Source organism: Phoenix dactylifera, chromosome 2 (genome assembly GCF_051530095.1).
Source record: "Phoenix dactylifera cultivar Ajwa chromosome 2, Ajwa_hap1_PhDact_Kaust_v1.1, whole genome shotgun sequence".
Classification (NCBI taxonomy): Eukaryota; Viridiplantae; Streptophyta; class Magnoliopsida; order Arecales; family Arecaceae; genus Phoenix; species Phoenix dactylifera.
In genome coordinates, this window is record NC_143191.1 from 56,458,498 (window position 1) to 56,485,510 (window position 27,013).

Below are 27,013 nucleotides of genomic sequence, written 5' to 3' on the forward strand. Positions count from 1 at the left end.
CCAACAAGAAATGTCAGCGCACGATCATTCCATCAACTTTAGTATCCAAATCCTAGTAAATCTCATTTGAGGATCCTATGTTTTAGGGGAAGCATAGCTACACTTATGATCGAAAGGATCTCATCTATGAAGTTTGCAGCATTTGTAGGGTCTGCAAGTTCATTTGATCACCAGCGGTTTCGTTTAAGTGAGAAATCCAACCAACTAATGTCAAATATTGTGTCAAACTAACATCCGCAGTTGGTAAGAACATGCGAAAAAGAAAAAAAAAAGCCTCATATGTATCTTCTTCTAAAATGTCATAGATCCTTTTACCAAGCCACTGGCAATAAGAGTTAATGAGAAATATGAACTTTGTGCCATAATCTTAATGAAATAAGATGGAGCTTGTGCTCTTCCTTTTCTGAATACAGAAAGAAACATGAACTTTATGTGAGGCTTAGGTAAGGGTTAGTGCATATGCTAAATTTAAGTCGAGGAATGTAAGAAGCTGTAGTTTTAAGGATGCTATTGAAGAAATAGCAGAAAAGAAGATTGCATCAGAATATAACATATATTGCCAATTATTTGCAAGTTCAGATCGAAGTTCTTGTGCCAAAGCATTATTAATACATTATGGAAAATTAACAACTCCATCAAATCTAGACAAACATATGATGTGAAAATGAAAATTGAGAACTCATACAATCAACGGTTCCACGGTTCCATAAGAAATAGCTAGAAATGCTTCTTTGCACATATTAAAGAGAGCCAGAGAACCTTATTGACTGGATCATCACTTCAACTAATGCCAATTAAAATGGCTATCCTGCAAGATAGGAAACAACATATTGGTTATTTATTTAGATGGAAATGATAAAGTTAGGTGTTGAATTTTTTTACATAGCTCACAAAACATGCGCATCCTTTGGCATGGTGGAAATTTGGCATATATATTAAAACCCAATCATTTGGAAGGAACTAGAATTAAATTTCTTGATTAATCGAATGGAGAAATAACTTCAGAAGAGGTGAGTACCAAGATGCATTCAATGACATTCATATTTTCCCATACTGTGGATTCTAAAGGAAGGGTGAATTTAAATTACTAAAGTACTAATAATATATTATTATCTTGAATTATATTTGAAATTACTAAGTTATGAATTACAAGCTTTGATTGTATTCAATGATGCAAGAAGTTTATTCCATTAATAGAGTTTTCCCCTAAGTTAAAGGAGTCATAGTATCACAACCAACCGTAATAACAATCATTTCCCCCTAATGTTTAGAATACATATTCTGAGTTTTTCAGTGTTTACTTTCTACTTTTTCTAACTGTTCTTGGCCGGTCCTAGGTGTATGAATGATGTTATCAGTGTCTTAATGCATGAGGTGTTGTAAGAGATGGACCGAGTCATCCAACTGTTTGTATTTGACAAAAAACAACAGAAATAGTGAAGATCAATCTCCAGTAAGGTCAGTAGTACTTGGTTGAGTTCAATGCTCTGTTTTCTTAAACTAGATAAGGGAAAAAAATTTTGAATAAGAATTTCAGCAATTAGAATGTTCGAAGATCAGAAAGAAATCAATCATAATATTATGCATGATATTATATCAAACATGTAGCGTGCTATAATTGCGAGCTTTGAGCGTATTCAATCATACAAGAAATTTATTCCATTAGTAGGATCTCGAGGGATGGAAATAACAGTGGAAATAGAGGAGAGAGGGAGTGTCTTACAGGTACTGGTGATATTATGTTTCATCAAGCTCATCTACAAAAATAATGGAGGAGATGTGTCGGACCTCATTTCTGACCCTGCCATTGGACTCACGGGGCATTTCAATCAGCTTCAGCTCTCGAAGTGTGGTCACGTGCTGCAATCCCTCAGGAAGCATCTTCAATTTCGCGCACCAATGAATGGTTAAGTGGGTGAGGCTGGGCATCGCCCCAGCCTCCACTCTCCATTCCTCTAAATTGTTTAGATAGAATAATATCAGGTATTGCAGTCGAGGAAAGCCACCAGCAGAAGAACACGACATGCTCTTTCCAACATATGAATCCCGATGCAGTCCAAGAATCCTGAGGTTTGGCAGCTTCTCGAGCACTGGCATTGGGTCTTGCTCCAATTCAGAATTCCATAATACGAGCTTGGTGAGGTTTGGCGGAAATTGAGTTCTGTCTGGGAGCTGCTGCTGTTGTTTGAATAAAAACCATCCATGCAGTGTCAATGAACGGAGCTTGTGCAGGTTTGGTGCCCGAGCGAAAAGGATGTCCCCAGGGATTATAAGTTCGCGCAAACTCAGAGAGAAGGAGACGAGGTGGTCCATTTTCTCGAGTGCTTTTCCGAGTGCTGCAAACATTCTCTCACATGCTTTGTCAATCACGTCCCAAGTAAAGCCCGATGTAGTAACCCAATTTTTGAATCTTAAGCCTAGTGAACGGACGATCTTCATAACATCCATATCAAATCCAAAGTCCTCGATATGCAGAGTCTGCAAGTTCTTGTGATCACCACTTATCAGTGCGCTTAGAAACATGTATATATTAATATATACGTGCCTCAGCGTCCGGATTTTCCAAAATGATTTCGGAAGCCATTCGACTTTTGTTCTGCTCACATCCAGAGTCTGCAGATTCAAAAGATGTCAGATGGAGGATGGCAGTCTCTTCAAACCAGTTCTTCCCAATCCCAAGTGTCGTAGATGAATCATGCTGCCCATCTGTTTGAGTAACTCCTTCAAATCTTGTGCATTCTCCAAATCCAGCACTCTTAATAAGTTTAACCCATTCAAAAATCTTCCCCCATTAGTCAAAATTAAATTGAAGCCCAGCAAAGTGCGGAGATGCGGTGAGGAAACAACCGCATCCTCATTGATACGATTGTAGGAAGCTGCATGATGACTCAATATACGATTAGATACTGCCATATCCTCACTTATGAAGAAATTCATCCTTTTTGGCTTCTTCAAGGCCATAGTCACGCAATAGATCATGGATGTGTATGCTCTTAACCCGCCCACGAGCCCTGCTTCTCTGGACAACCTAGATCATGCACCAACTCATCCAACCAATCCCTTGCGGTGTCTTCCATTGTTTGTCGCTGCTCTTGCAGTATGAAACCTTCGGCGACCCACAACCTAACTGGGTTCGGGTTTCGGGTTCTGGGTCTGAACTGGATTTCGGATTTCGGGTCTGGACTGGGTTTCATCTTTTTTTTTTGTTTTCATGTTCCAACTGGGCCCAGTTCGGCCCACATGGGCCTTCTTCTTCCCCAACACCCCCCCCCACAGCAGGGGAAAACCGAGAGGGAGATTGGAAGAGGAGGAGGGCAGCAGGGTGGCCGGCCTAGGTGGCGGGGCCGTCATCCGGTCGACGACTGGTGGCTGCTGCGGTGACTGGCGTCGAGGAAGAACCGAGAAGGGTCTCGGTTTGGGGCAAAAATAGGGAAAGATTTCATGTTATTTGGCAAAAGACGAAGGCAAGAAGGAGGAAAGCTCACCGGCGTCGACAGAGGTTGTGGATCTCGGCCAAGGGAGGCTCAATCCGGTGTCAAGCGGCGGCGGCGACGGCACTTTTCGAAAAGGAAGGAGATCTCGAAACAGGGGAGGCTCGGGTGGTGGTGGTGGTGGTTGGCCGAGGCGGCTCACCGGCGACTTGGGAAGTGGGAGCAGAGGAAGGAGAGGGAGGAGAGGAAGAGAAGGAGGCTTAGAGGGTAGGGAAGAGGGCTTGGAGGCGATGGGGGGTTTTTATCACCCCCTCGTAACGGCTCTCCGCCGCGAAGATCACGGCGGCCGAGCGAAATCCGCGGCCGTGGATCGGCCGCGGATTAGCTGGAGGGGGGGGGGTGCCGCGGGATACCTGCGGCGCCCTCGCCCTGATCATCCCCGAAAGAGCCGGAGAGGATCGCAAATTGCGATCCTCTGTTCCGCTCTTCCCAAAAGGGGAATGGGACTGAAGTCGGCAGGGGACGATCCTGCCATGTCCCCACTCCTGCAAACATGAAGAAATTCATCCTTTTTGGCTTCTTCAAGGCCATAGTCGCGTAACAGATCATGGATGCGTATGCGGCTAACCTGCCCACGAGCCTTGCTTCTCTGGACAACTTGGATCAAACGCCTCTGCACCAACTCATCCAACCAATCCCTTGCGGTGTCTTCCATTGTCTGTCGCTGCTCTTGCAATATGAAACCTTTGGCGACCCACAACCTAACTAATTTGGAAACAGAGATAATGGAGTCCTCTGGAAACGCAGTGATGTACAAGAAACATGGTTTTAATGGATATGGCAAGTCATTGTAACTTAAACCCAATATATTGTGGCATTCCTTCCCATCTCTAGTAGATGCCCAGTTCATGCTCTGAGCTAATTTCAACCACGTATCGTAGCTAGGATCTTTCCTCTGCCCCCTAAAACCACCGGTGCAAGAGGAAGTCCACCACACTTCTTTGCAAGCTTCTGGGCCAATGCCTCCAACTCAGTTGGGACATGTTGCTTAATTTTGTAGTTCCTTGTCTACTAGGAGTGAGGCTGGGGTTGAATAATTCAGATCATCCTCCACCTCTCTCTCGGTTGAACATTCAAATTTTCCACCTCTCTAGTATCACTAGAATCATCTAAAATTTCGCTAGGACTTAAAAGACATCTAAGAAGTGGTTTACTGCCATTAATCACTAGGGGTGCAAATGGGTCATCGTTTGTGGCCGGCGCCATGGGATTTGGGAATGAGAAGAAGGGATTTGGGTTTTTTGGAGAGCGATTGGGATTTGGGCTATCGAAGAAATTTGGACGGGGCGGCGGGCACACTTAGTTTCATTTTGGATTTCCCTCTTTTTATCTTTTTTTTAAATTTATAATTACTCAAAAATAATATTTTTAATATTTTTGGAATGAAAAATTAAATTTGGTGACGAAAATTTCTGTCAATAATCCGTCACTACCCAAAATAATCTTTTAAAAATTTATAAATCCTTGGGTTATAATATTTGTGACGGCTGAATTTGTCACTGTCTGGTTGTAATTTCGATTACCAGTTTTCTGACAGATACCCGATCACTATGGCGGTCACTAATTTTAGTGCCCATCCTACCTGCGTATTCTGTGACCGATCTGTCACTAATCGGTCACTAAGTTCACACCACGGTGACCAAATTTCTGTCAATTACTAATCTGTCACAAATAGTGACTGATAACGGTGTGTCACTAGTTTTCCGTCACTATACGCATGTTTTCTGGTAGTGTGTGAAGCCATTTATATCTTGCCTCAAACCTCTAGATGAGTTTATATTCACCCAATCATATCGAAATAATACTACCTTAAAATTTCTCCATATGGCATAGTGTAAGTGCAACATTAAACTCCAATTGATCAAGCTCCTTTGGATCAAGAACTTTGGAACATAATGCCTTAAAAAAGGATAATAACTCAGACACAATTGCAAGAACTTATTTTTGAGCTGACGATCTTAAAGCCAATGGAAAGATATCTTGCATCAAAATGTAACCATCGTGACTTTTAAGATTTGAAAGTTTTTGCTGTTTAAAATTAACGCATCTTAAATATTCGATGCATATCCATCAGGAACCTTCATATTTTTCAGAACCGTTAAAAAAGAGCTTTCTCTTGAGTAGACATTGTGTAACATGTAGAAGGTATAAAATATTTGTTGGAAAAACGGGTTTGGTCCACCCATGATGGTTCAATCAAACCGGTAACCAAAAGACATGATCTCATGTCCAAAAGAGATGTCTTTCCATAGACATCTCTTCAACCCTGAAACTGTCTATTGACAGTTATGCATAAGGCTTCATTTAAAAAGGGGGTGGTTATGAGATTCTCTGCAAGTGACTTGGGCATTTAGGTTGTGGAAAACAGTAGATTTTCATTGGTAAAATCCACTCATTGATCAGTGAATCGAATCTAAGAGAAAAATCTGTAAGTGATCCGAAATCCTTATTTATGTTAATGTGTTTATCTTACATTGGTATCAGAGCATGTTTGTTCGATTTCTGAAATGTTTTGGAGTGGATATTACATGTTTTAATATCTTAAATCCATTGCTCTCGCACTCACCACCTTGAATGGCCATTAATGGCGGTTTTGTTTACACATAGAGTTAGGCCGTGATTTTTTTGCATGAAGATACTATATGATATGTAGATGATATCTGGAAAGTTTGGTGATGTTTGGTGCAGTAGTTTGAGAGATATAAATTCATAAAGATCAAAAACCCGGAACTTTGAAACTTGATAACTTTCTCCACAGTTTGTTTTGGGAAACGAAACTTATATCAATTGAAAGCCCTTGAAACAAGCTTTCTATCCATATATAATACACTTAATTTCGTTCACTATGGAGGGAGAAACAAGGCCCGAAAATTTCAGGCTTGTTTCTGCAAATTTTTTTTTTTATGAAGAAGACCTTCCCTTTGCACAGTGGCGCGGCCTCTAAACGGCTCACGGATGGCGTCTCCCACGCGGCCACCTCATAAAAAAAAAAAAGGGAAGCCCAACTGCCCCAAACCATTTTTTTTTCTCCCCTCTTCATCTTCTTCTTACTTTTTTTTTTTTTTCATCCAAACATCCTGAAGAAGGGAAAGGAGGAGAGATGGGTTACGTTGGGAAGAATATAATATTTAAACAAAGAAGGCAGTGGGAGCTTATAACCCAAACGGGGCATTTGGTGGTTTGAACGTTGGGTCTCGTCAACGAGTCTGGGTGCGGTTGGTGCGAAGGGTTCGTTTGCCCATTCCAAGTTTGGGTGGTGGGATGCGTGGCCTCAGCAAAAGCTTGGGTCGCACTTCTCCTGAAGCGGAGGGGACCGCGTGAGGCTGGTTTAACAGAGCAACGTACACCTCCCGCTCTCAACGGTGGAAGTTTAACGGGCGGGCCACCAATTTTCTGGAGAGAAAATTTCCAAATATGATTTGGAGAAATATATTGAGACGTAGTTTGTACCGTTGGATTCAAAATAATAATAATTAATTTCCTAATTTTCTGTAATTTTTTTTAAAATATTTTTTCGAATATAAAATAATTTTTATTATTATTATTTATATTCGAAAATGAGTTAAAATTACAGGAAAATTTTTTTTCTGAAATTTTTCCAATCATACCGTGATTGTATGTGTGACATTTGGAAATTTTGAAATTGAATGTTCCCGCATCCTTTAATTGTGTGTTATTATATTTAAGTGTTATGCCTAAGCATTTTTTCCACATTTGTTGTAGGAAATAATGCCACGAGTACCACTCTTAGTGAGGGTTCCGAGGGCAGCAAGGACCCCGGAACAAAGGGCGAGGCTTAGAGATTTGTTGCACACATTACGAGTTATAAGGATGGATCCTAATGATGACATGATTTTACATGTACAAACTATTCATTATATGATGGAAGAAATCATTCATCTAGGACATGCATTATGTCAACATCAACGGTACCAAGTGTTGTATGATTCTCTATTTGGATCATGGCAACAAGTTCTAAGAGATATTTGGAATTCCTTAGCAGTGAGAGATTATGCTCAATTGGTGAGAGCATTTATAAAAGAGTACTTAATGCATGAGATTAGTGGAATTTTAACAGTAGCAGGAGGTCATACCATTAGTAGAATAATGGTTCCTTGGATCGAACAAATAGTATCAACTATGATTCAAACAGAAATTGAGGATACTATTCCAAGGAGGGTTCGGGTTCTTAGATGGCAAAATCACTAGTTGAAAACTAGTCGAAGCTAGAATGACTTATATTCTTTACTTGTGTATTAATTATTTAATTTTTTTTTATGATAATAAATGTCTCCATGTTTATATAATTTTTAATGTTTTAGTATACATGTTTTAAGTGGGAGTTCTAAGACTTACTATATAATTTGTCTTAAGAACTAGAACTTTGTCTGCTAAGAATCAAAATTAATGTTTATAGTGAACTTTCAATTCCATGCCATTGTGTGAATTAGCATTAATTTTATTTGTGTTTAGTGGCAAAGAAAAATATGTGTTGTGCTTGGCATTAATTGTGTGCATGTTTGTCTTTATGTAGAAATTTAGTTTTCTGCAATGGCTTCAGCATCTAAGAATATAGTAGCTGAACTTAATAAGGGTGAGAAATTGAATGGTGAAAATTATGAAATATGGCAAATGAAAATCCAATATGTATTGGAGGAACAAGAGGCGCTGGAAGCCTTAAACCATACCATGAATGAGCCTGAGGATGGAATAACGGTTCAACACATAAAGGATAAGGAGGCTTATATTGCCTGGAAAAAGAAGAACTCAATTGCTCGGATTACGTTGCTGAGTAGCATGGAAAATGATATCATGCGAGAGTTCAGGCCTTTTGAGATGGCAAAGGAAATATGGGAAGCATTAAAAGAAAAGTTTGGTGGAACTTCTGTCACCAAACTTAGGCAGCTGACCATCAAGTTCGACACATATAAGAAACGCACTAATAATAATATGAAGCAGCATTTAAGGGAAATGTCGAACATGATAAGTGAACTGCGAGATGCTGGACATGTGCTAACTGATGAACAACAAGTTCAAGCTATAATTCGATCTTTGCCTCACAGTTGGGAGCACATGAAAGTTCACTTAACCCATAATGAAAGCATTAGAACTTTCACTGATGCTGGTCGTCATCTGGAATTGGAGGAAGACCTTCTTGAGGCAAATAAAACCTCTAATGAAGTGTATATGGCTAACACTAGTTCGCAAGGAGCTTCGGGCTTCAAGCGAAAACATTTTAGTGGTCATTTTAAGAAAGGCAATGGTAATGGCAAGACCTCTAAGAAGCTCAAGCATAGCCAGCCGGGTAAAAGAAAGCGTCCTTTTAAGAGGAACAAAGCAAAATTGAGATGCTACAACTGTGGCAAGAAGGGTCACTTTGCTCGTGAATGCTCCGAGGCAAAGAAGGTAAAAACCCTTAGCACAAATATAAGTATGTCTTATGTTTCAAGTTCTGTGTTCTTAGCTGAATCTCATCTTTTGTGGACTGTAGACTCAGGGACCACAGACCATGTAGCAAGAGATCGAGACGCTTTTGTGGAATATCGTCGAATTCCACAAGGAGCAAGATGGATATACGTGGGAAATAATTCAAGAGTTGCAGTAAAGGGGATTGGCACCTGCAAATTGAATATGCGAGGTGGTCAACCCTTAATTCTACATGATGTATTATATGCTCCAGATATTCGGCGAAACTTAATTTCTGTTGTTATGTTACTTAAGTTTGGCTATATCTTAAATTTTCATGGTAATGGTGTAGACATATTGCTAGGGACAACTTATTATGGATCTGGTTATGTACTAAATGGTTTTATTGTACTTGATACTGATTATAGTATGTGTAATGTAATAAGTACTTCTTTTTCCTTTGTTACATCTACTAGTAATCCAAACATGGATGAAAATATTTGGCATGCTAGGTTAGGTCACATTGGGCAACAACGAATGAATAGATTAGCCAAAGAGAGATTATTAGGCCCTGTTGAAAAGGTTAATCTAGCTATATGTGAATATTGCTTAGCAGGAAAAACAACAAGAAAACCATTTGGTAAAGGAACTAGAGCCGATTTTCCATTGCAATTAATTCATTCTGACATTTGTGGGCCGATGAATATAAGGGCAAGACATGGGGCTTCTTATTTCATCACGTTTATTGACGATTATACACGTTTCAGTTATGTCTATTTGATATCTCACAAATCTGATGCATTAGATTGCTTTATAAGATATTTAAACTTTGTTGAAAATCAATTAGACCGAAAAATCAAAGTGTTAAGAACTGACCGTGGACGTGAGTATTTGTCTGATCAGTTCAAACAAATTTGTGATGAAAAGGGAATAGGTAGACAGTTAACTATTCCTAGTACTCCACAACAAAATGGTGTTGCGGAAAGAAGAAATAGAACCCTATTGGAAATGGTTAGGTCTATGATGGCACAAGCTAATTTGCCGATCACCTATTGGGGTGATGCATTATTAACAGCTGCATATGTACTTAACCTAGTACCCTCAAAATCAGTAACTTCCACCCCTTATGAATTATGGACCGGTCGCAAACCTGACCTAAGTAATTTAAGACCTTGGGGATGCGCTGCATATATTCATGATTCTTCTCATAAATATGGAAAATTGGGTCCAAGGGGCAAAAAGAGTATTTTTATTCGATATTCTGAAACCTCCAAAGGATATGTGTTCGTTGGTAACACTGACAATGGAAGTATTACTGAGTTTGAATCTCGTAATGCCACATTTTTGGAAAATGATTTTCCAAATCAGGGTGAAATAAATAAAGGTTTATCTTTATTTGAGATAGAGGACCATGATAATTTGTTTAATCAAACTCAATTGGTAAAAAATCTTGAAAATCCATCAACAACATCTGGTTCAAGTGGGAGAAATTCAAGAAATGATGAATTTATTTCACAACAATCTCAATTACGAAAAAGTAACCTTGGATTAGTTCCCCGTCGACGATTTGAGATTGAAGGAGAAGCATTTCTTGTTACACCTCAAGAGGAAGATGAACCGAGAAATATTGATGAAGCTCTTAAATGTCCTGCAAAAGAGCAATGGATGAAAGCAATGGAAGAAGAAATGGAGTCAATGAGATCAAACCAAGTTTGGAAATTGGTTGATCTTCCGAAAGGTCGGAAAGCAATTGGGAACAAATGGGTTCTCAAAATAAAGCGCAAGGCAGATGGCACAATAGAAAGATATAAGGCACGCCTTGTAGCAAAAGGCTATACACAACAAGAGGGGATTGACTATGAAGAGACATTTTCTCCTGTTGTGAGATTCACCTCAATTCGCATAATTTTAGCCATAGTAACTAGTTTGGATCTTGAATTACATCAAATGGATGTAAAAACAGCTTTTCTCAATGGAGAATTGGAAGAAGAAATTTATATGGAACAACCTATCGGTTTTATTAAAGAAGGCCAAGAGCACAAAGTGTGTAGACTTTTGAAGTCGATTTATGGCCTTAAACAATCTTCTAGACAGTGGAATATAAAATTTCATCAGGCTGTCATATCATATGATTTTGCCATGATTGATGAAGACCACTGTGTCTATATTAAAAGATCCAAAGACAAATTTGTGATTTTATCACTTTATGTGGATGATATACTAATGGCTGCTAATGATAAAGAATTCTTAGCATCAGTTAAGAATTGGTTGTTCACGAATTTTGAAATAAAGGACATGGGAGAGGCTAACTATATTCTTGGGGTTAAAATTGAAAGAGATCGTTCAAAAAGGTTATTATCTCTTTCACAGGAGCCTTATATAAAGAAAATTCTTGAACAGTTTCATATGCAAGATTGTAAACCCATTGATACTCCCATTGCAAAAGCTGAAGCGTTAAGCCAAAGAATGTGCCCGAAGACTCCACAAGAAGAAGAGCAAATGAAAAGAGTTCCTTATTCCAGTGCAGTTGGAAGTCTTATGTATGCAATGATGTGTACAAGGCCAGATATCTGCTTTGCAGTTGGTATGGTAAGTAGATATCAATCACATCCTGGCCATGACCATTGGAAAGCGGTCAAAAGGATATTGAGATATCTAAAAGGTACTGCGGATTATTCATTATGTTATCAAGGAAATGATTTGCATCTTGAAGGCTATACAGATGCTGATTGGGGAGGTGATTTGGATGAAAGAAAATCAACCTCTGGTTATGTTTTCTTACTAAGTAATGGGGCAATTTCATGGAGTAGTAAGAAACAAACTTGTATAGCTTTGTCCACGATGGAAGCTGAATTTGTAGCTTCTTCAGCGGCAGTACAAGAAGCAGTTTGGTTAAAGAGATTTCTTAATCATTTGGGGGTTATGAAAAATGCTGCATATCCAGTACTAGTACATTGTGATAGCCAAGCATCGATAGCTTATACAAAAGATCCCAAATATCACTCAAAGACTAAGCATATTGATACAAAGTATAACTTTGTGAGAGACATGGTTGCACAAAAGAGAGTGAACATACAGTACATATCTACGAATCAAATGATTGCAGATCCGTTTACTAAATCTATTCCTAGAGATGTATTTATGAGACATGTGAAATCTTTAGGTCTTCGTAGACTTTGATGTACTTAATGGTTTGAATAATGAGATATTTTAATTTCTCATTTGGGATTCACATGTATGTATTTATATTAATGCTAAGTTCTTATTTTTTTTTTAAGCACACACATATGCATATATATATATGCGTTAATGCTTAGTGCATATGATTAGTTCATTTAAAGAAATGTATGTTGGACAGAAATTAGATTGGCCTTCTCACACGGGCAATCGCCTCTATAACTTGTGGTTGATAGAGATGAGACAATTTTAAGCATAACGTATTTATGAGCTCAAGCTTAAAATTAATGTCGCCTTGATAATAAATCAAGATGAGGTCACTATGTAATATTTTGTGACCGAAGGTGAGTAAACCCACAAATCACCTTGTCTGTTTTAAATGCCAAATGTGAGTTCTGTAGTAATGATGAGAAAGAAAGTAGAGCGGTGAACTCAAGTTGGACACTAAGTGTGTCTGAACTATCATTTGTATGGTATTTCATATAATGAGAATCAACATACGCTCCATGGAAAAGGAAAAAAATACCATAACATGCGCTTCATACCACATGTGCATAATTCGACCAATAAGGGTAACGAGAGAATTGATCTCTTCTCTCTCGTTGTGTGAGCCCTGAGGCTATAATTACCTCTGTTAGTACCCTTATTACTTTTACTGTTTCTTGAGATTTAGTTCAGTGTATGCTATCTTGGAATGTTACCTGCAATCATGCTTGATTCGATTTATTGGGACATATCTGGAAAAGCAACTAAACTACAATTAAGAGATTCGAGATAGAAAGGAAGATCATTTTGTGTCTCATTTCTTTGTTGTATTCACTGGTCGACCAATCATCTTGACTACGTGTTAAAGCATGATTGTGAATACAAAACAGAAAACAAATAATGTGATAAGTTAAAGTGAGATCATGAGGTACTTGAAATGTGACTTAAATGTTCTGGGGTACTGCATACTTACTCTACTGAACTACTATATATTCCTAACAGATGTATGGTAGTGTGAGCTCGTTATCATTTTTTTTATTGGTATGCTGGTCGCACGATCTATTTGTCTGTATGAAAATCGCAGAGAAAAGACTTGTTCGTAATGTTAAAACTCACACTGTTGAACCCATCATGTGTGAGTGGGAGATGTTGGAAAAACGGGTTTGGTCCACCCATGATGGTTCAATCAAACCGGTAACCAAAAGACATGATCTCATGTCCAAAAGAGATGTCTTTCCATAGACATCTCTTCAACCCTGAAACTGTCTATTGACAGTTATGCATAAGGCTTCATTTAAAAAGGGGGTGGTTATGAGATTCTCTGCAAGTGACTTGGGCATTTAGGTTGTGGAAAACAGTAGATTTTCATTGGTAAAATCCACTCATTGATCAGTGAATCGAATCTAAGAGAAAAATCTGTAAGTGATCCGAAATCCTTATTTATGTTAATGTGTTTATCTTACAATATTTATCATTGGCAAGTTCTTTCGGATGAAGCTCTTGTCTTATGCCCATGTCTTTCAAATCAAGACGTGCTTTTAAGTTGTCTTTGGTCTTTCCTTCAAGATTTAACAATGTTCCAATCAAGTTATCATAAACATTTTTTTTTATATGCATGACATCAAGATTATGTCGAAGATATACTCCCAATAAGGTAAATCAAAAAAAATGCTTCTTTTTTTTCATAAGTGCTTCTGTGTAGATATCGAGTTTGCGCCTTTGTCATTTTTCTGTCCATAAATGTTGTCATCATTCTCGAAGTTGTCAGCTTCCTCAAAAACCTATGTTATTAACCCTTCTTTCATTGAGCTGCCAACTTCCCCCCTTCTCCTCTTCTTTGAACAATTGGAGACCTTACCGGGTATATATATAGTTAGTGCCATGCATTTGTTTAAGAACTTCAGTTCCAGTTGGTGGAATAGGGGCAGATCGCAACTTTATGGTACCATGAAATAGATTATTCTAAAATCAAAATAGATGGTTTGCTTCTAACCATCGACGATGACCCATATAACAAAATTTTCCTCCAGGTTAGAACCAATATGAAGGGGTTGAATCTCTACAAGAAGGGCATGCAATACGGCCCTTAGTGCTCCAATCAGATAAATTAGCATATGCAGAAAAATCATTGATTGTCCAGATAAGAGTTACACGCAATTTGAATGTTCGGCCCGATGAAAACATCAAATGCATCAATACCTTTCTATAACTTTTTTAGTTCATTTATTAAAGACTGCAGAAAAATATCTATATCATTACCTGGGCCTTTATCACTTGGAATAACCATTGACAGAATGAGTGAAGACTGTTTCATACACATCCATGGTGACAAATTATATGGAACTAAAATAACTGGCCAAGTGCTGCATGTAGAACTCATCATTTGAAATGGATTAAATCCATCAGTAGCCTAACCCAGCCTAACACTGCGAACATCAGAAGCAAATTCGTGATGTCTATCATCAAATGCTTTCCATGCTAAACTGTCTGCTGGGTATTTTAATATTCCATACCTTGTATGGCCTTTATCATGCCATCTCATCGAGGAAGCCATCTTTGATGATGCATACATCCCTTTCAATCTAGGTATGAGAGAAAAATACCTCAAAACTTTAGTCCGTTCTTTTTTAGTCTGTGCAACATCCACTTGATTCGACAAATCAGACTCGTCTTCATTTTATTTTTTCCATCGTGAAGATCTACATGTTTGGCACGAATCATCATTAATATTTTCACCACGGTATAAAATACAGTCATTTGGACAATTGTGTATCTTCTTATATCCAAGATTCAAGTCTTTTACTAGTTTTTTGGCTTCATAAAAAGATGATGGCAAAGTAACACCTTCTGGAAATGCATCCTTTAATAATTGAAGAAGCATAGTAAAAGACTTGCTAGACCATCCATCAAATATTTCAAATGGAATAAATGCATCAGAAAAAAATCCTTCGTAAAATTCTTACAACCCGGATATAATTCTTGATCATAATCTTTCAGCAAGTTATGATATCGAGTTGTGTTATCTTTAGAGTCTATAGGTTCCTCAATATGTATAGATTCAGTAACAGTATGCTCATCACCTATTGCAGCTGCTTCTTGCTCTCCACTGAAATTTGTTAAATTTCTAACATTATGTTCAAGAGCATCTCTGAGTAAGCCCCTCATATCATCTTCCCCAATAGGATTTCTGTCTGTATTACTAGATCCAATAATAGCAGTGTGTTCCATAATTAAGGGTTGGTTACATAAAGACGACAATTTAGACTCTCCATGAAATATCCATTCTTTATAATCCTTTAGAAGACCATTCCATACTAAATGTTCTTCAACAGTTTTTGGAGTGAGAGCAAAATAATTTACATATTTTCGACATGGACAAAAAATCTGTCCAATTATATCAGATTTATCAAAAGCAAATTTAACGAAATTCTAAACTGCATTCAAATATTCGGCATTGAATCTCGACTTATTTATTCAACTTTTGTCCATTCTAGTTTCCACTCTTGAATTACTGTTTCTCACAAACATAATTTTTTAAAGGTTGAGCATGTATTGTTGTCAAAAGAACTTGCTTTATATGTAAATGCATGCAATAATGTTATTCAATATATATAGGTTTGTCTGTACATGAACTAATGCAAGCAGTTACTCACTATTTATGTTTTCCAACAAAAAGTAATTTGGAAGTATCTGAAGGGACTTTTCCTTTAATACTTCTATTTCTTTGGGATATATGTAGTTATTTCCATCTTAAAATTTGAACTCCTCCAAGCGTGAGTTCACACTTTGACACGGGAGACTCTCGAACAGTATCTTCCTTTGGCAGGGTGTAGTACATATTGCTATGCAAGAAATATAGCTATCATTCATGTTTTCCAACAAAATGCAATATGCAAACATCCGGAAGGGCTTTTCTATAATAATTTTATTTCTGTAGGAGATATATGCAGTAATCCATCTGAAGTTTGAAAGAATTCACACTTATATACAAGAGAATCTTAGAATATCTTCCTTTGGTCTGGAGTTGAACGTAATAATCATCAACTTTGCACTAGTCACGGCCTGCAGCTTTTCGTGATCGCATTTAAATTGTTGCCAAAAACTGACAAAGTGCCGATATTTTGCAAATAGAGGAGATCTGACGTCAAAGACTGTTTGGAAACATGAAGATCCAAACCCCCAGTCTGGATCCGTTTGATTGGACTCGTGGTCTAATTAGCTTCTGTGGATCTAACTCAGGAACTCGACTAGGCTTCTGGATGGATCTGTGGTCTAATCAGGAGCGGTTTCTGAATGGAAAATAGCTTTATAATCTCTGTATCTTGTGTTTCATATTGTATAATTGTATCATACTGGTATCATTTAGAGTTGCATAGGCGTATATGCCCACCATAATCTGTAATTTAACTAAATTTCTAGGGCAGTTCTTCATCTTCCCAAGTTTCCACCTTAGCTGCTTATCCTACCTAGAAATGGTGGGTTAAGTAGTTAATGGTTAGAAGCACGTAAGGCCAAGCTCAGATGTTGGGGAAGTAGCCTTCGCCATCAAACATCATTATCCATCGAGGATCAACTTAATGGAATAATTACAAACATGATTACATCTTTCAACTAGCTTAAAACAATAAAAGAAATATCTCGTCTTAACTTCAACACTTTGAATTGAGTAGGAAAGAGAACAAACTGTGCCATTGGTTCTGAAGCCAATGGCACAAGTCAACAAAAAGCTTCAAGCAACACCCATCCAACCTACAAACAGCAATAGGGGGGAGGGGGGGCCAAAACTAGTTCCCTAAAACCATCACAACAAAAAATTTTCTATTTAATAACCTACACAACAGAAATTTTCTATTTAATATTCAACACAAAAGTATCCGAATTACACACATCCACTAATAAGTTATTAAGAAATTTTCTATTCGGTGGGGTTATCAAATGATACCTCTTTCTTGAGAAGAGGGGGATGAAATCGGCCGGTCGGCGCCGCAGAGGAGGGAGGAGGAGAGGAGGTTGCGGATGTACGGTCACTCAGCGTCGGAGAGGAGAGGGACGAGGAGAGGACCATGGTGTCGGACATCGCTCGTCGTTGGAGAGGATAAGGGTCGGTCGCTCGTCGTCGGAGAGGAGCTAGGGCTTGATCAGGATGTAGAATGAGGAGGAGGGGGGCGGCCGCTGGTTTTGCCGTGAATTTCACTTCTGACGATGCTTATAAGCGTCGTCGTAGGCCAGTCAGTACAACGACGCTTAGTAGCGTCGTCTATTGCCGACCCTTTTTAAAAACGTCGGAAAATTTTGGCGCTAGACTGAAAATTACGGATGTTTGTAAAAAGCGTCTGTAAAACCGATTTTTTCTGTAGTGACATGACCGGTTAGAACCATATCTCCAGTCTGGACTCTCTATCCACCAACTCCGAAGAAAACAGATCTCTCTCTCTCTCTCTCTCTCTCTCTCTCTCAGAAGTTGGGATGGATCAATACCAACCATCGTATCCTTACCTTGGGAACGCGCAGTACTCTATAATTTATAGGGGAAATTAATCACCCACCCTCTTTTAGACCACGCTATAACAAAAAGTCCCCGTTGACCGGTCTTAAAATTTTTCGTCCATTATCTCTATTAAGTTTAATTCCCGGTCCTTCAGCCCCTTTTGTTTTTTCAAAAAATACCGAAAATGCCCCTACCCCTTTTGATCTCCCATTCCCAGAAGAAGAAGAAGAAACAGGGGCAGCCGCCACCGACCACGGCCCATCCCCGCCCGAGCTCCCTCCCGTGGCTGCCACTGGCGCCGTCTCGCTTCCTACCGAGCCCCATCCCGCGGCTCCGCCACCTTCCGTGCCCCTTCCCCTCCTAATCTTTCGATCTCAGCAGAAAAAGAAGAAGAAGAAGGCCCGGCCGCCGCCGACCATGGCGCGCCTCCGCCCGAGCTCCCTCCTGCGGCTGCGGCCGGCCCTGCTCGCCCCCTCCCTAGCCCCCTCCTGCGGCCTCGCCCCCTCCCACGGCCCCCGCCCGAGCTCCCTCCCGCGGCCGCCGTCGGCCCCGGCTCGCCGTCGACGGCGGCCCCGCCCCCTCCAACGGCCGCCACGGCCCGGCCCCCTCCGGCGCCGCCGGCTCGCAGGAGGAGAAGAAAGAAGAAAGAAGAAGAAGGGAAGAAGAGAGGAAAAAGAAAAAAAAAAGAAAAGGAAAGAAAAAGAAAGAAAAAAAATAAAAAAAATAAATAATTAAATAAATGCATAAATAAATAAATCAATAAATATAAATAAACAAATAAAATAAATAAATAAATAAATAATATATTCTAATAAAATAAAATAATTATAAATAAATAAATAAATAAATAAAGAAAAAGGAAGAAAAGGAAAGAAAAAGAAAAAAGAAGAAAAGGAAAGGAAAAGAAAAAAGAAAAGAAGAAAAAAAAAAGAAAAGAAAAGAAAAAAAAACAGAAGAAAAGGAAAGAAAAAGAAGAGAGGGAAAGAAAAAGAAAAAAAGGAAAGAAAAAGAAGAAAAGGAAAGAAGAAGAAAAAAAAGAAAGAAAAAGAAGAAAAAGAAAAAGGAAGAAAATGAAAGAAAAAGAAGAAAAAGGAAAGAAAGAAGAAAAAGAAAAGAAAAAGAAGAAAAGGATTATTTCTACAAAAAGCAGAAAACTCAGTTAAGTTCAGCATTCTGCTCTGTGCACACAATTTATTGTTTACTGCACACTGATATGTGTCATTTGCACACACTTATTGTTGTAAGCCTAGAGCATGGCACAAACTCAGTTAACCTGGAAACATACTTAATTAACGTTGGCACACACTAAATTTATCCCCGAACATACTTAATTAACGTTGGCACACACTAAATTTACCCCCAAACACAGTTTTGTACTTTTTGCACACAGTTTTCTGCTTTTTGCACACAGTTAATCGACTACTGCACACAGATATGTGCCATGTGCACACAGTTAAGTTAAGCATTCTGCTCTGTGCACACAATTACCCGAACACAGTTTTATGCTTTTTGCACAGTTTTCTGCTTTTTGCACACAGTTTATCGATTACTGCACAGAGATATGTGCCATGTGCACACAGTTAAGTTAAGCATTCTGCTCTGTGCACACAATTTATTGTTTACTGCACACAGATATGTGTCATTTGCACACACTTATTGTTGTAAGCCTAGAGCATGGCACAAACTCAATTAACCTGGAAACATACTTAATTAACGTTGGCACACACTAAATTTACCCCCGAACACAGTTTTGTGCTTTTTGCACACAGTTTTCTGCTTTTTGCACACAGTTAATCGACTACTGCACACAGATATGTGCCATGTGCACACAGTTAAGTTAAGCATTCTGCTCTGTGCACACAATTACCCGAACACAGTTTTATGCTTTTTGCACAGTTTTCTGCTTTTTGCACACAGTTTATCGATTACTGCACACAGATATGTGCCATGTGCACACAGTTAAGTTCAGCATTCTGCTCTGTGCACACAATTTATTGTTTACTGCACACAGATATGTGTCATTTGCACACACTTATTGTTGTAAGCCTAGAGCATGGCACAAACTCAATTAACCTGGAAACATACTTAATTAACGTTGGCACACACTAAATTTACCCCCGAACACAGTTTTGTGCTTTTTGCACACAGTTTTCTGCTTTTTGCACACAGTTAATCGACTACTGCACACAGATATGTGCCATGTGCACACAGTTAAGTTAAGCATTCTGCTCCATGCACACAATTTTCCGAACACAGTTTTATGCTTTTTGCACACAGTTTTCTGCTTTTTGCACACAGTTTATCGATTACTGCACACAGATATGTGCCATGTGCACACAGTTAAGTTCAGCATTCTGCTCTGTGCACACAATTTATTGTTTACTGCACACAGATATGTGTCATTTGCACACACTTATTGTTGTAAGCCTAGAGCATGTAACCTGGAAATATACTTAATTAACGTTGGCACACACTAAATTTACCTCCGAACACAGTTTTGTGCTTTTTGCACACAGTTTTCTGCTTTTTGCACACAGTTAATCGACAATTTTTTTTCTTTTCTTTTCTTTTTTTCTTTTTTCCTTTTCTTCTTTTTCTTTTCTTTTTTTCTTTTTCTTTCCTTTTTCCTCTTTTTCTTTCCTTTTTCTTCTTTTTTTCTTTTTCTTTCCTTCTTTTTTTTCTTTTATTTTTCTTTTTCTTTCCTTCTCTACACACAATTAAGTCTTCTGTGCACACACTTAAATCTTCTCTCAACACAGTTAAGTATTATATACATCACACAGTTAAGTTAAATATTCTCTATACACAATTAAGTCTTATATGCACACATTTAAATTTTCTCTGCACACAATTAAGTGTTCCACGCATCACACAGTTAAGTGTGTGCAGAGAAGACTTAATTGTGTACAGAGAACACTTAACTGTGTGATGCACACAGTTAAATGTTCTCTGTACACAATTAAGTATTCTCTGCACATACATGAATCTTCTTTTTCTTTCCTTTTCTTCTATTTTTTTCTTTTCTTTTCTTTTCTTTTTTCTTTTTTTCTTTTTTCTTTTTCTTTTTCTTTCCTTCTCTTCTTTTGCTTTCCTTTTTCTTCTTCTTTTTTTCTTTTCTTTTTTTCTTTTTTTCCTTTTCTTCTTTTTCTTTTCTTTTTCTTCTTTTTCTTTCCTTTCTTTCCTTTTTCTTCTTTTTCTTTCCTTTTCTTCCTTTTTCTTTTCTTTTTTTCTTTTTTTCCTTTTCTTCTTTTTCTTTCCTTTTTTTCTTCTTCTTTCCTTTTCTTCTTTTTCTTTCCTTTTTTCTTTTTCTTTCCCTCTCTTCTTTCTCTTTCCTTTTTTCCCTTCTTTTTCTTTTTTTTTCTCTTCTTCCTTTCTTCTTCTTTCTTCTCCTCCCGCAAGCCGGCACCACCGGAGGCCGGGGGAGAGGGCCCGGCCATGGCGGCCGCAGAAGGGGGCCGCAGGAGAGGGCCCGGCCGTGGCGGCTTTATTTATTTATTTATAATTATTTTATTTTATTATAGAATATATTATTTATTTATTTATTTTATTTATTTTATTTGTTCATTTATATTTATTGATTTATTTATTTATGCATTTATTTAATTATTTATTTTTTTCTTTTTTTTCCTTCTTTTTCTTTCCTTTTCCTTTTTTTCTTTTCTTTTTCTTCTCTTCTTCCCTTCTTCTTCTTTCTTCTTTCTTCTCCTCCTGTGAGCCGGCGGCGCCGGAGGGGGCCAGGCCGTGGCGGCCGTTGGAGGGGGCGGGGCCGCCGTCGACGGCGAGCCGGGGCCGACGGCGGCCGCGGGAGGGAGCTCGGGCGGGGGCCGTGGGAGGGAGCTCGGACGGGGGCGGGCCATGGGAGGGGGCTCGGGAGGGAAGAGGCCGCGAGAGGGGGCGAGCAGGGGCCGGCGACGGCCGCAGGAGGGAGCTCGGGCAGAGGCGAGCTGTGGTCGGCGGCGGCCGGGCCTTCTTCTTCTTCTTTTTCTTCTGAGAACGGGAGATTAGGAAGGGAAGGGGCACGGGAGGTGGCGGGGCCGCGGGATGGGGCTCGGTAAGGAGCGAGACGGCGTCGGTGGCGGCTGCCCCTGTTTCTTCTTCTTCTTTTGGGAATGGGAGATCAAAAGGGGCAGGGGCATTTTAATATTCTTAGGGGGTGTTTTCGTCTCATATTAAAGTATTGAAATATGGCTGGACTGATCGTTAAACAACCAGTCAACAGGGATTAAACGTTAAAGACCGGTCAATAAATGTACCGGTGATTAATTTCCCCTAATTTATAAGTTTTCACCTCCAAATAAGATTTTATCAAAAATCCAACTTCATAGCCTGCAAATTAAGCCACCTGGGTCCAAGCCAGTGTTCTAATTATAATACTTGCAAACTCAAAACAACGAAATTAAACTCTATCCCAATAATCCAAAGCAACGCAAGCCTTGGCTTTTATTACTATATTATTATTATGATTTTAATAAGGCATGCCATCGGTTGATTACACTTTGCGCGCAGCACTCAAAGTGCATCGTTTCATTTCACTTGGGCTGCAGGGACTGGAGGGATCGCACCAACAGCAGTCGCCCCCCCATCAACGATCAGGTTTTGTCCGGTGACGAACGCCGACTCGTCGGACGCCAGGAAGAGTGCAGCCTCCCCAATATCACTTGCCTTCAACGGCCCTCCTCCCTTCAACACCATCATGCCCTCGAAAATCTCGTCTGTCTGACTCTGGGTCAGCCCAGTATATTTCTGAGCCAGCGGCGTCGCCACGCCGGCCGGCGACACGCAGTTCGCCCGTATTCCATGCCTTCCAAGCTCCGCTGCCGCCGACCGCACGAGCCCGGCCAACGCATGCTTCGACGTTGTGTACACTGCCCGCCCGTATCCGCCCCTCGTTGCCGCGATGCTCGCCGTGCATATGATCGATCCTCGTGTCCCGCTGGCCACCATCGCCCTCCCTGCATGCTTGATCGTGGCAGCTATGCCGCGGACGTTGACGGCGATGACATTATCGAGCACGTCGAAGTCCACGTCCAGAATGCTGCTGGTTATCTTCTCCGAGATCCCGGCGTTGCTGAACATGATGTCGAGCCGGCCGTAGGCCTTGATGGCGAAGCCCACGAGCTCCTCTACTTCCTTCTCGCTGCGCACGTCGCAGTGCTTGTACTTGCACTTGTCCGGGCCGATGGAGGCGACGACGCCGGAGCCCAGCTCGTCCTGGATGTCGGCGATGACGACGAGGGCGCCGTGGGCTGCGAAGATCCTTGCGGTGGCCTCCCCGATCCCACTGGCCGCGCCAGTGATGATGGCCACCTTGCCTTCCAACCTGCGTGTCATGCTTACCACTTGTTAGCGCCAAGTTCCCTGGAAATTAACCAGTATACATGCATGAAATATAAGCTCAAATCCATGAATTAGCTTTGGGAAACATAGCGTCACCTCTGCTTAGACATATTGTTAAGGTTTGGTACTTCTACTTAATCTTATGACCCTTGACACAGTTGAGCGAAATGGCTCCGCCTTTCTTCTTATATTGACGTCCCAGCAAAGCTACAGTTCTGAAATATTTAAAGATGTGTATCGAGATAGCTTCCAATCTTGAAAATGAATTGAATTATGGGGTAATTAATCACCGGTACATTTATTGACCGGTCTCTAACTGATTGTTCCGTCCAGCCATATTTCAATACTTTATTGACCGGTCTCTAACCGATTATTCAGTCCAGCCATATTTCAATACTTTATTATGAGACGAAAATGCCCTCAAAGAATATTTTAATTCATATTGCTTTATCTTCCATCCCACCGAAGAAGAGAAAAAAAAAGGGGTCGGGCCCGCCATGGCCGGTGCCGGCCATGGCCCAACCCCTCTCGAGCCTCCTACAGTGGCCGCGCCGCCGGAAATACCCCCGCCCCAGCCCCCTTCCGAGCCCCCTCGCTTTGCTGCGTCGCCGAGAATACCCCCGCCCTTGCCCCACGGTGGGGAGGCGCTGAAGAAGAGGAGGAAGAGCGGCCGTGGCGTCCTGCGGCCGTTGCCGGCCACGACCCACCCTCCTACCGCGTCCAGGGGCCGACGGCCTCGCGGGAGGAGAAGAATTCTCCGCGGGCCATCTACGGCCGCCGCGGCTGTTCGCAGGCACCGCGGCCCGGCCCCTTCCCATGGCCCCCTCCTGTGTCCACCATGGCCCGGCCCCCTTCCGACGCCGGCAACGTTGCGGGAGGAGAAGAAAAAAGAAAGAAGAAGAATGGAAGAAGAGAAGAAAAAAAAGAAAAAGAAAAGAAGAAAAGAAGAAAAGGAAAAAAAAGAAAAGAAGAAAAAAAAGAAAGAAAGGGAATATATATATATATATATATATATATATATATATATATATATATATATATATATATATATGAATGAATGAAAGGAAGAAAAAAAGAAAAGAAAAAAAGGAAAGAAAAAAAAGAAGAGAAGGAAAGAAAAGAAAAAAAGAAGAAAAAGGAAAGAAAAAGAAGAAAAAGGAAAGAAAAAGAAGAAAAAGAAAAGAAAAAATGGAGAAGAAAAAGGAAAGAAAAAGAAGAAAAGGAAAGAAAAAGAAAAAAAAGAAAAAAACGAAACAAAAAGAAGAAAAAAAGAAAAATAATGAATGAGTGGCAGTTAGGTAGTAAGCTTGGTACACATGTAATATAGTATAGCAAACATTTAAGTAAGCTGGGCATACAATTAATTAATATTTTAACACTTAATATAGTCTGGCACAGTTTTCTGTTTTTCTTTCCTTCTCTTTTCTTTCTTTTCTTTTTATTCTTTTTCTTTCCTTTTCTTCCTTTTTTCTTTTCTTTTCTTGATATTGATAGATACAGTGGAAGAAAAGACAAAAAAAAAAGAAGAAAAAGAAAAGAAAAAGAAGAAAGAAAAAAAGAAGAAAAAGGAAAGAAAAAGAAGAAAAGAAAAGAAAAAGGAAGAAAATGAAAGAAAAAGAAGAGAAGGAAAGAAAAAGGAAGAAAAGGACAAAAAAGAAGAGAAGGAAAGAAAAAGAAGAAAAGAAAAAAAAAGAAGAAAATGAAAGAAAAAAGAAGACAATTAAGTATTCTATATATGTGCACAATTAAGTCTTCCCTGCACACAGATTTAATTATACATAAAGAATACTTAACTGCGTACAGATAGCACTTAACTGTGTGCATCACACAGTTAAGTATTCTCTGTACAGAATTAAATCTTCTCTGCACACAGTTAAGTGTTCTTTGCATCACAAAATTAAGTATGTACAGATAATATTTAACTGTGTGCATCACACAGTTAGGTGTTCTCTATACACAATTAAATCTTCTCTGCATACACTTAAATCTTCTTTGTACACAGTTAAGTGTTCTCTGCATCACACAATTAAGTATGTGCAGAGAAGACTTAATTGTATACAGAGAACATTTAATTATGTGCATCACACAGTTAGGTGTTCTCTATACACAATTAAATCTTCTCTGCACATATTTAAATTTTTTCTGCATACAGTTAAGTGTTCTATACATCACATAGTTAAGTTAAATATTCTCTATATACAATTAAGTCTTCTCTGCACACACACTTAAATATTCTCTGCACACAGTTAACTGTTCTATGCATCACACAGTTAAGTATTTTTTTCCTTTCCTTTTTTTCTTCTTTTTTCTTTTCTTTTTTTCTTTTTTTCCCTTTTCTTCCTTTTCTTTCCCTTTTTTTCTTTTTCTTTCCTTCTCTTCTTTTTCTTTCTTTTTTTTTCCTTCCTTTTTCTTCTTTTTTTTTCTTTTCTTTTTTTCCTTTTTTTCCCTTTTTTTCTTTTTTTTTCCTTTTTCTTTTTTTTCTTTTTCTTTCCTTCTCTTCTTTTCCTTTTCTTCTCTTTTTCTTTTCTTCTCTGCACAGAGTTAAGTATTCTCTGCATCACACAGTTAAGTATGTGCAGAAAAAACTTAATTGTATATAGAGAATACTTAATTGTGTGCATCATACAGTTAAGTGTTCTCTGTATAACAATTAAGTCTTCTCTACACACACTTAAATCTTCTTTTTCCTTCCTTTTCTTTTGTTTTTTCCTTTTTTCTTTTTTTCTTTCTTTTTTTTTTCTTTTTTCTTTTTTTTCTACTTTCTCCTCTCATGAGGCCGACGACGCCAAAAAGGGGCTGTGCCATGGCAGCAGCGGGAGGGGGCCCATCCGCAGCCACTTTATTTATTTATTTATTATTTTTTAAATATATTATTTATTTATTTATTTATTCGTTCATCACATATATATATATATATATGTATTTATTTATTTATAAATTTATTTATTTATTTATTTTTCTTTCTTTTTTCTTTTTGTTTTTTAATTTTCTTTTTTTCTTTCCTTTTCTTCTTCTTTTTTCTTTCCTTTTCTTCTTTTTTCTTTCTTTTCTTCTATTTTCTCCTTCCGTGAGGCTGGTGGCGCCAGAAGGGGGCCGGGCCGTGGCGGCCGCGTGAGGAGGTCCAGCCGCAGCAGCTTTATTTATTTATAATTATTTTATTTCATAAAAATATATTATTTATTTATTTATTTGTTCATTCATATATATAAATATATTGATGCATTTATTTATTTATTTATTTTTCTTTCTTTTTTTCTTTTCTTTTTTTCTTTTTTTCTTTTCTTTTCTTCTTTTTCTTTCCTTTTCTTTTTTTTTCTTTTTTTTTCTTCTCTTCTTCCCTTCTTCTTTCTTCTCCTCCCGCGAGCCGACGGCGCCGAAAGGGAGCCGGGCCGCGGGAGGTGGGGCCGCCGGCGGCGGCAGCCGCGGCTGGCCATCGGAGAACACCTCTACTCCCGCTAGGCCGGCGACTTCGGAAAGGGGCCGGGCCGTGGCAGACGTGGGAGGAGGACGGGTTGTGGCCGGCGACGGCCGCAGGAGGGGGCTCGTGAGGGGGCAGGGGCGGGGCCAATCCCGGCGGCGCGGCCGCGGGAGAGGGCTCGGGAGGGGGCGGGGCCGTGGGAAGGGGCTCGGGAGGGGGCGGGGCTGCAGGAGGGAGCTCGAGAGGGGACGAGCCGGGGCCGGCGGCGGCCGCAAGAGGGAGCTCGGGCGGAGGTGGGGTCGCGAGAAGGGGCTCGGGAGGAGGCGAGTCGGGGCCGGCGGTGGCCGCAGGAGGGAACTCGGGCGGGTGCGGGCCGGGGTCGGCGGGGGGGTCTTTTTCTTCTCCTTCTGGGAATGGGAGATGAAGAGAGCAGGGGCATTTTCGGCCTTTTAAAAAAAAATAAAAGGGGCTCAAGGACCGGAAATTAATTACCCCTTTTAAGACCGGTCAACCGGGACTTTTTGTTATAGCGGGATCTTTATTGGAGGGTGGGGAATTAATTACCCCTTGAATTATAGACGCACTGACTAATACTTGGGAGGCAACTGCACTATTGAATTCGTCAGCGACGGTGTGGACGGCTGCTGCACTATTGAATTAGGCATCGATGGCGTGCTCGATCGTGTTCTCCAAAGATGAGTACAGGAAGAT

The 27,013-nt window shown here is 39.7% G+C and overlaps 1 protein-coding gene and 2 pseudogenes across 2 annotated transcripts; 1 reads left to right on the forward strand and 2 right to left on the reverse strand.

The window, feature by feature from the left end:
* Positions 1-307: 307 nt before the first annotated feature.
* Positions 308-4,380, reverse strand: LOC148714954 (putative disease resistance RPP8-like protein 2; annotated as a pseudogene). Its single transcript, XR_015974808.2, has 3 exons — positions 3,985-4,380; positions 1,724-2,949; positions 308-808 (listed from the first exon to the last, which is right to left on the reverse strand). The product of XR_015974808.2 is annotated as a putative disease resistance RPP8-like protein 2 (transcript).
* Positions 4,381-6,719: 2,339 nt separating this feature from the next.
* LOC149768442 (signal recognition particle RNA) lies at positions 6,720-6,873 on the forward strand (annotated as a pseudogene).
* Positions 6,874-21,953: 15,080 nt separating this feature from the next.
* Positions 21,954-23,110, reverse strand: LOC120106586 (short-chain dehydrogenase reductase 3b-like). Its single transcript, XM_039119580.3, has 2 exons — positions 22,981-23,110; positions 21,954-22,867 (listed from the first exon to the last, which is right to left on the reverse strand). Exons 1-2 carry the CDS (start codon positions 22,992-22,994, stop codon positions 22,072-22,074), a joined length of 810 nt encoding a protein of 269 aa, XP_038975508.3. The 5' UTR covers positions 22,995-23,110; the 3' UTR covers positions 21,954-22,071.
* Between the last annotated feature and the right edge of the window lie 3,903 nt (positions 23,111-27,013).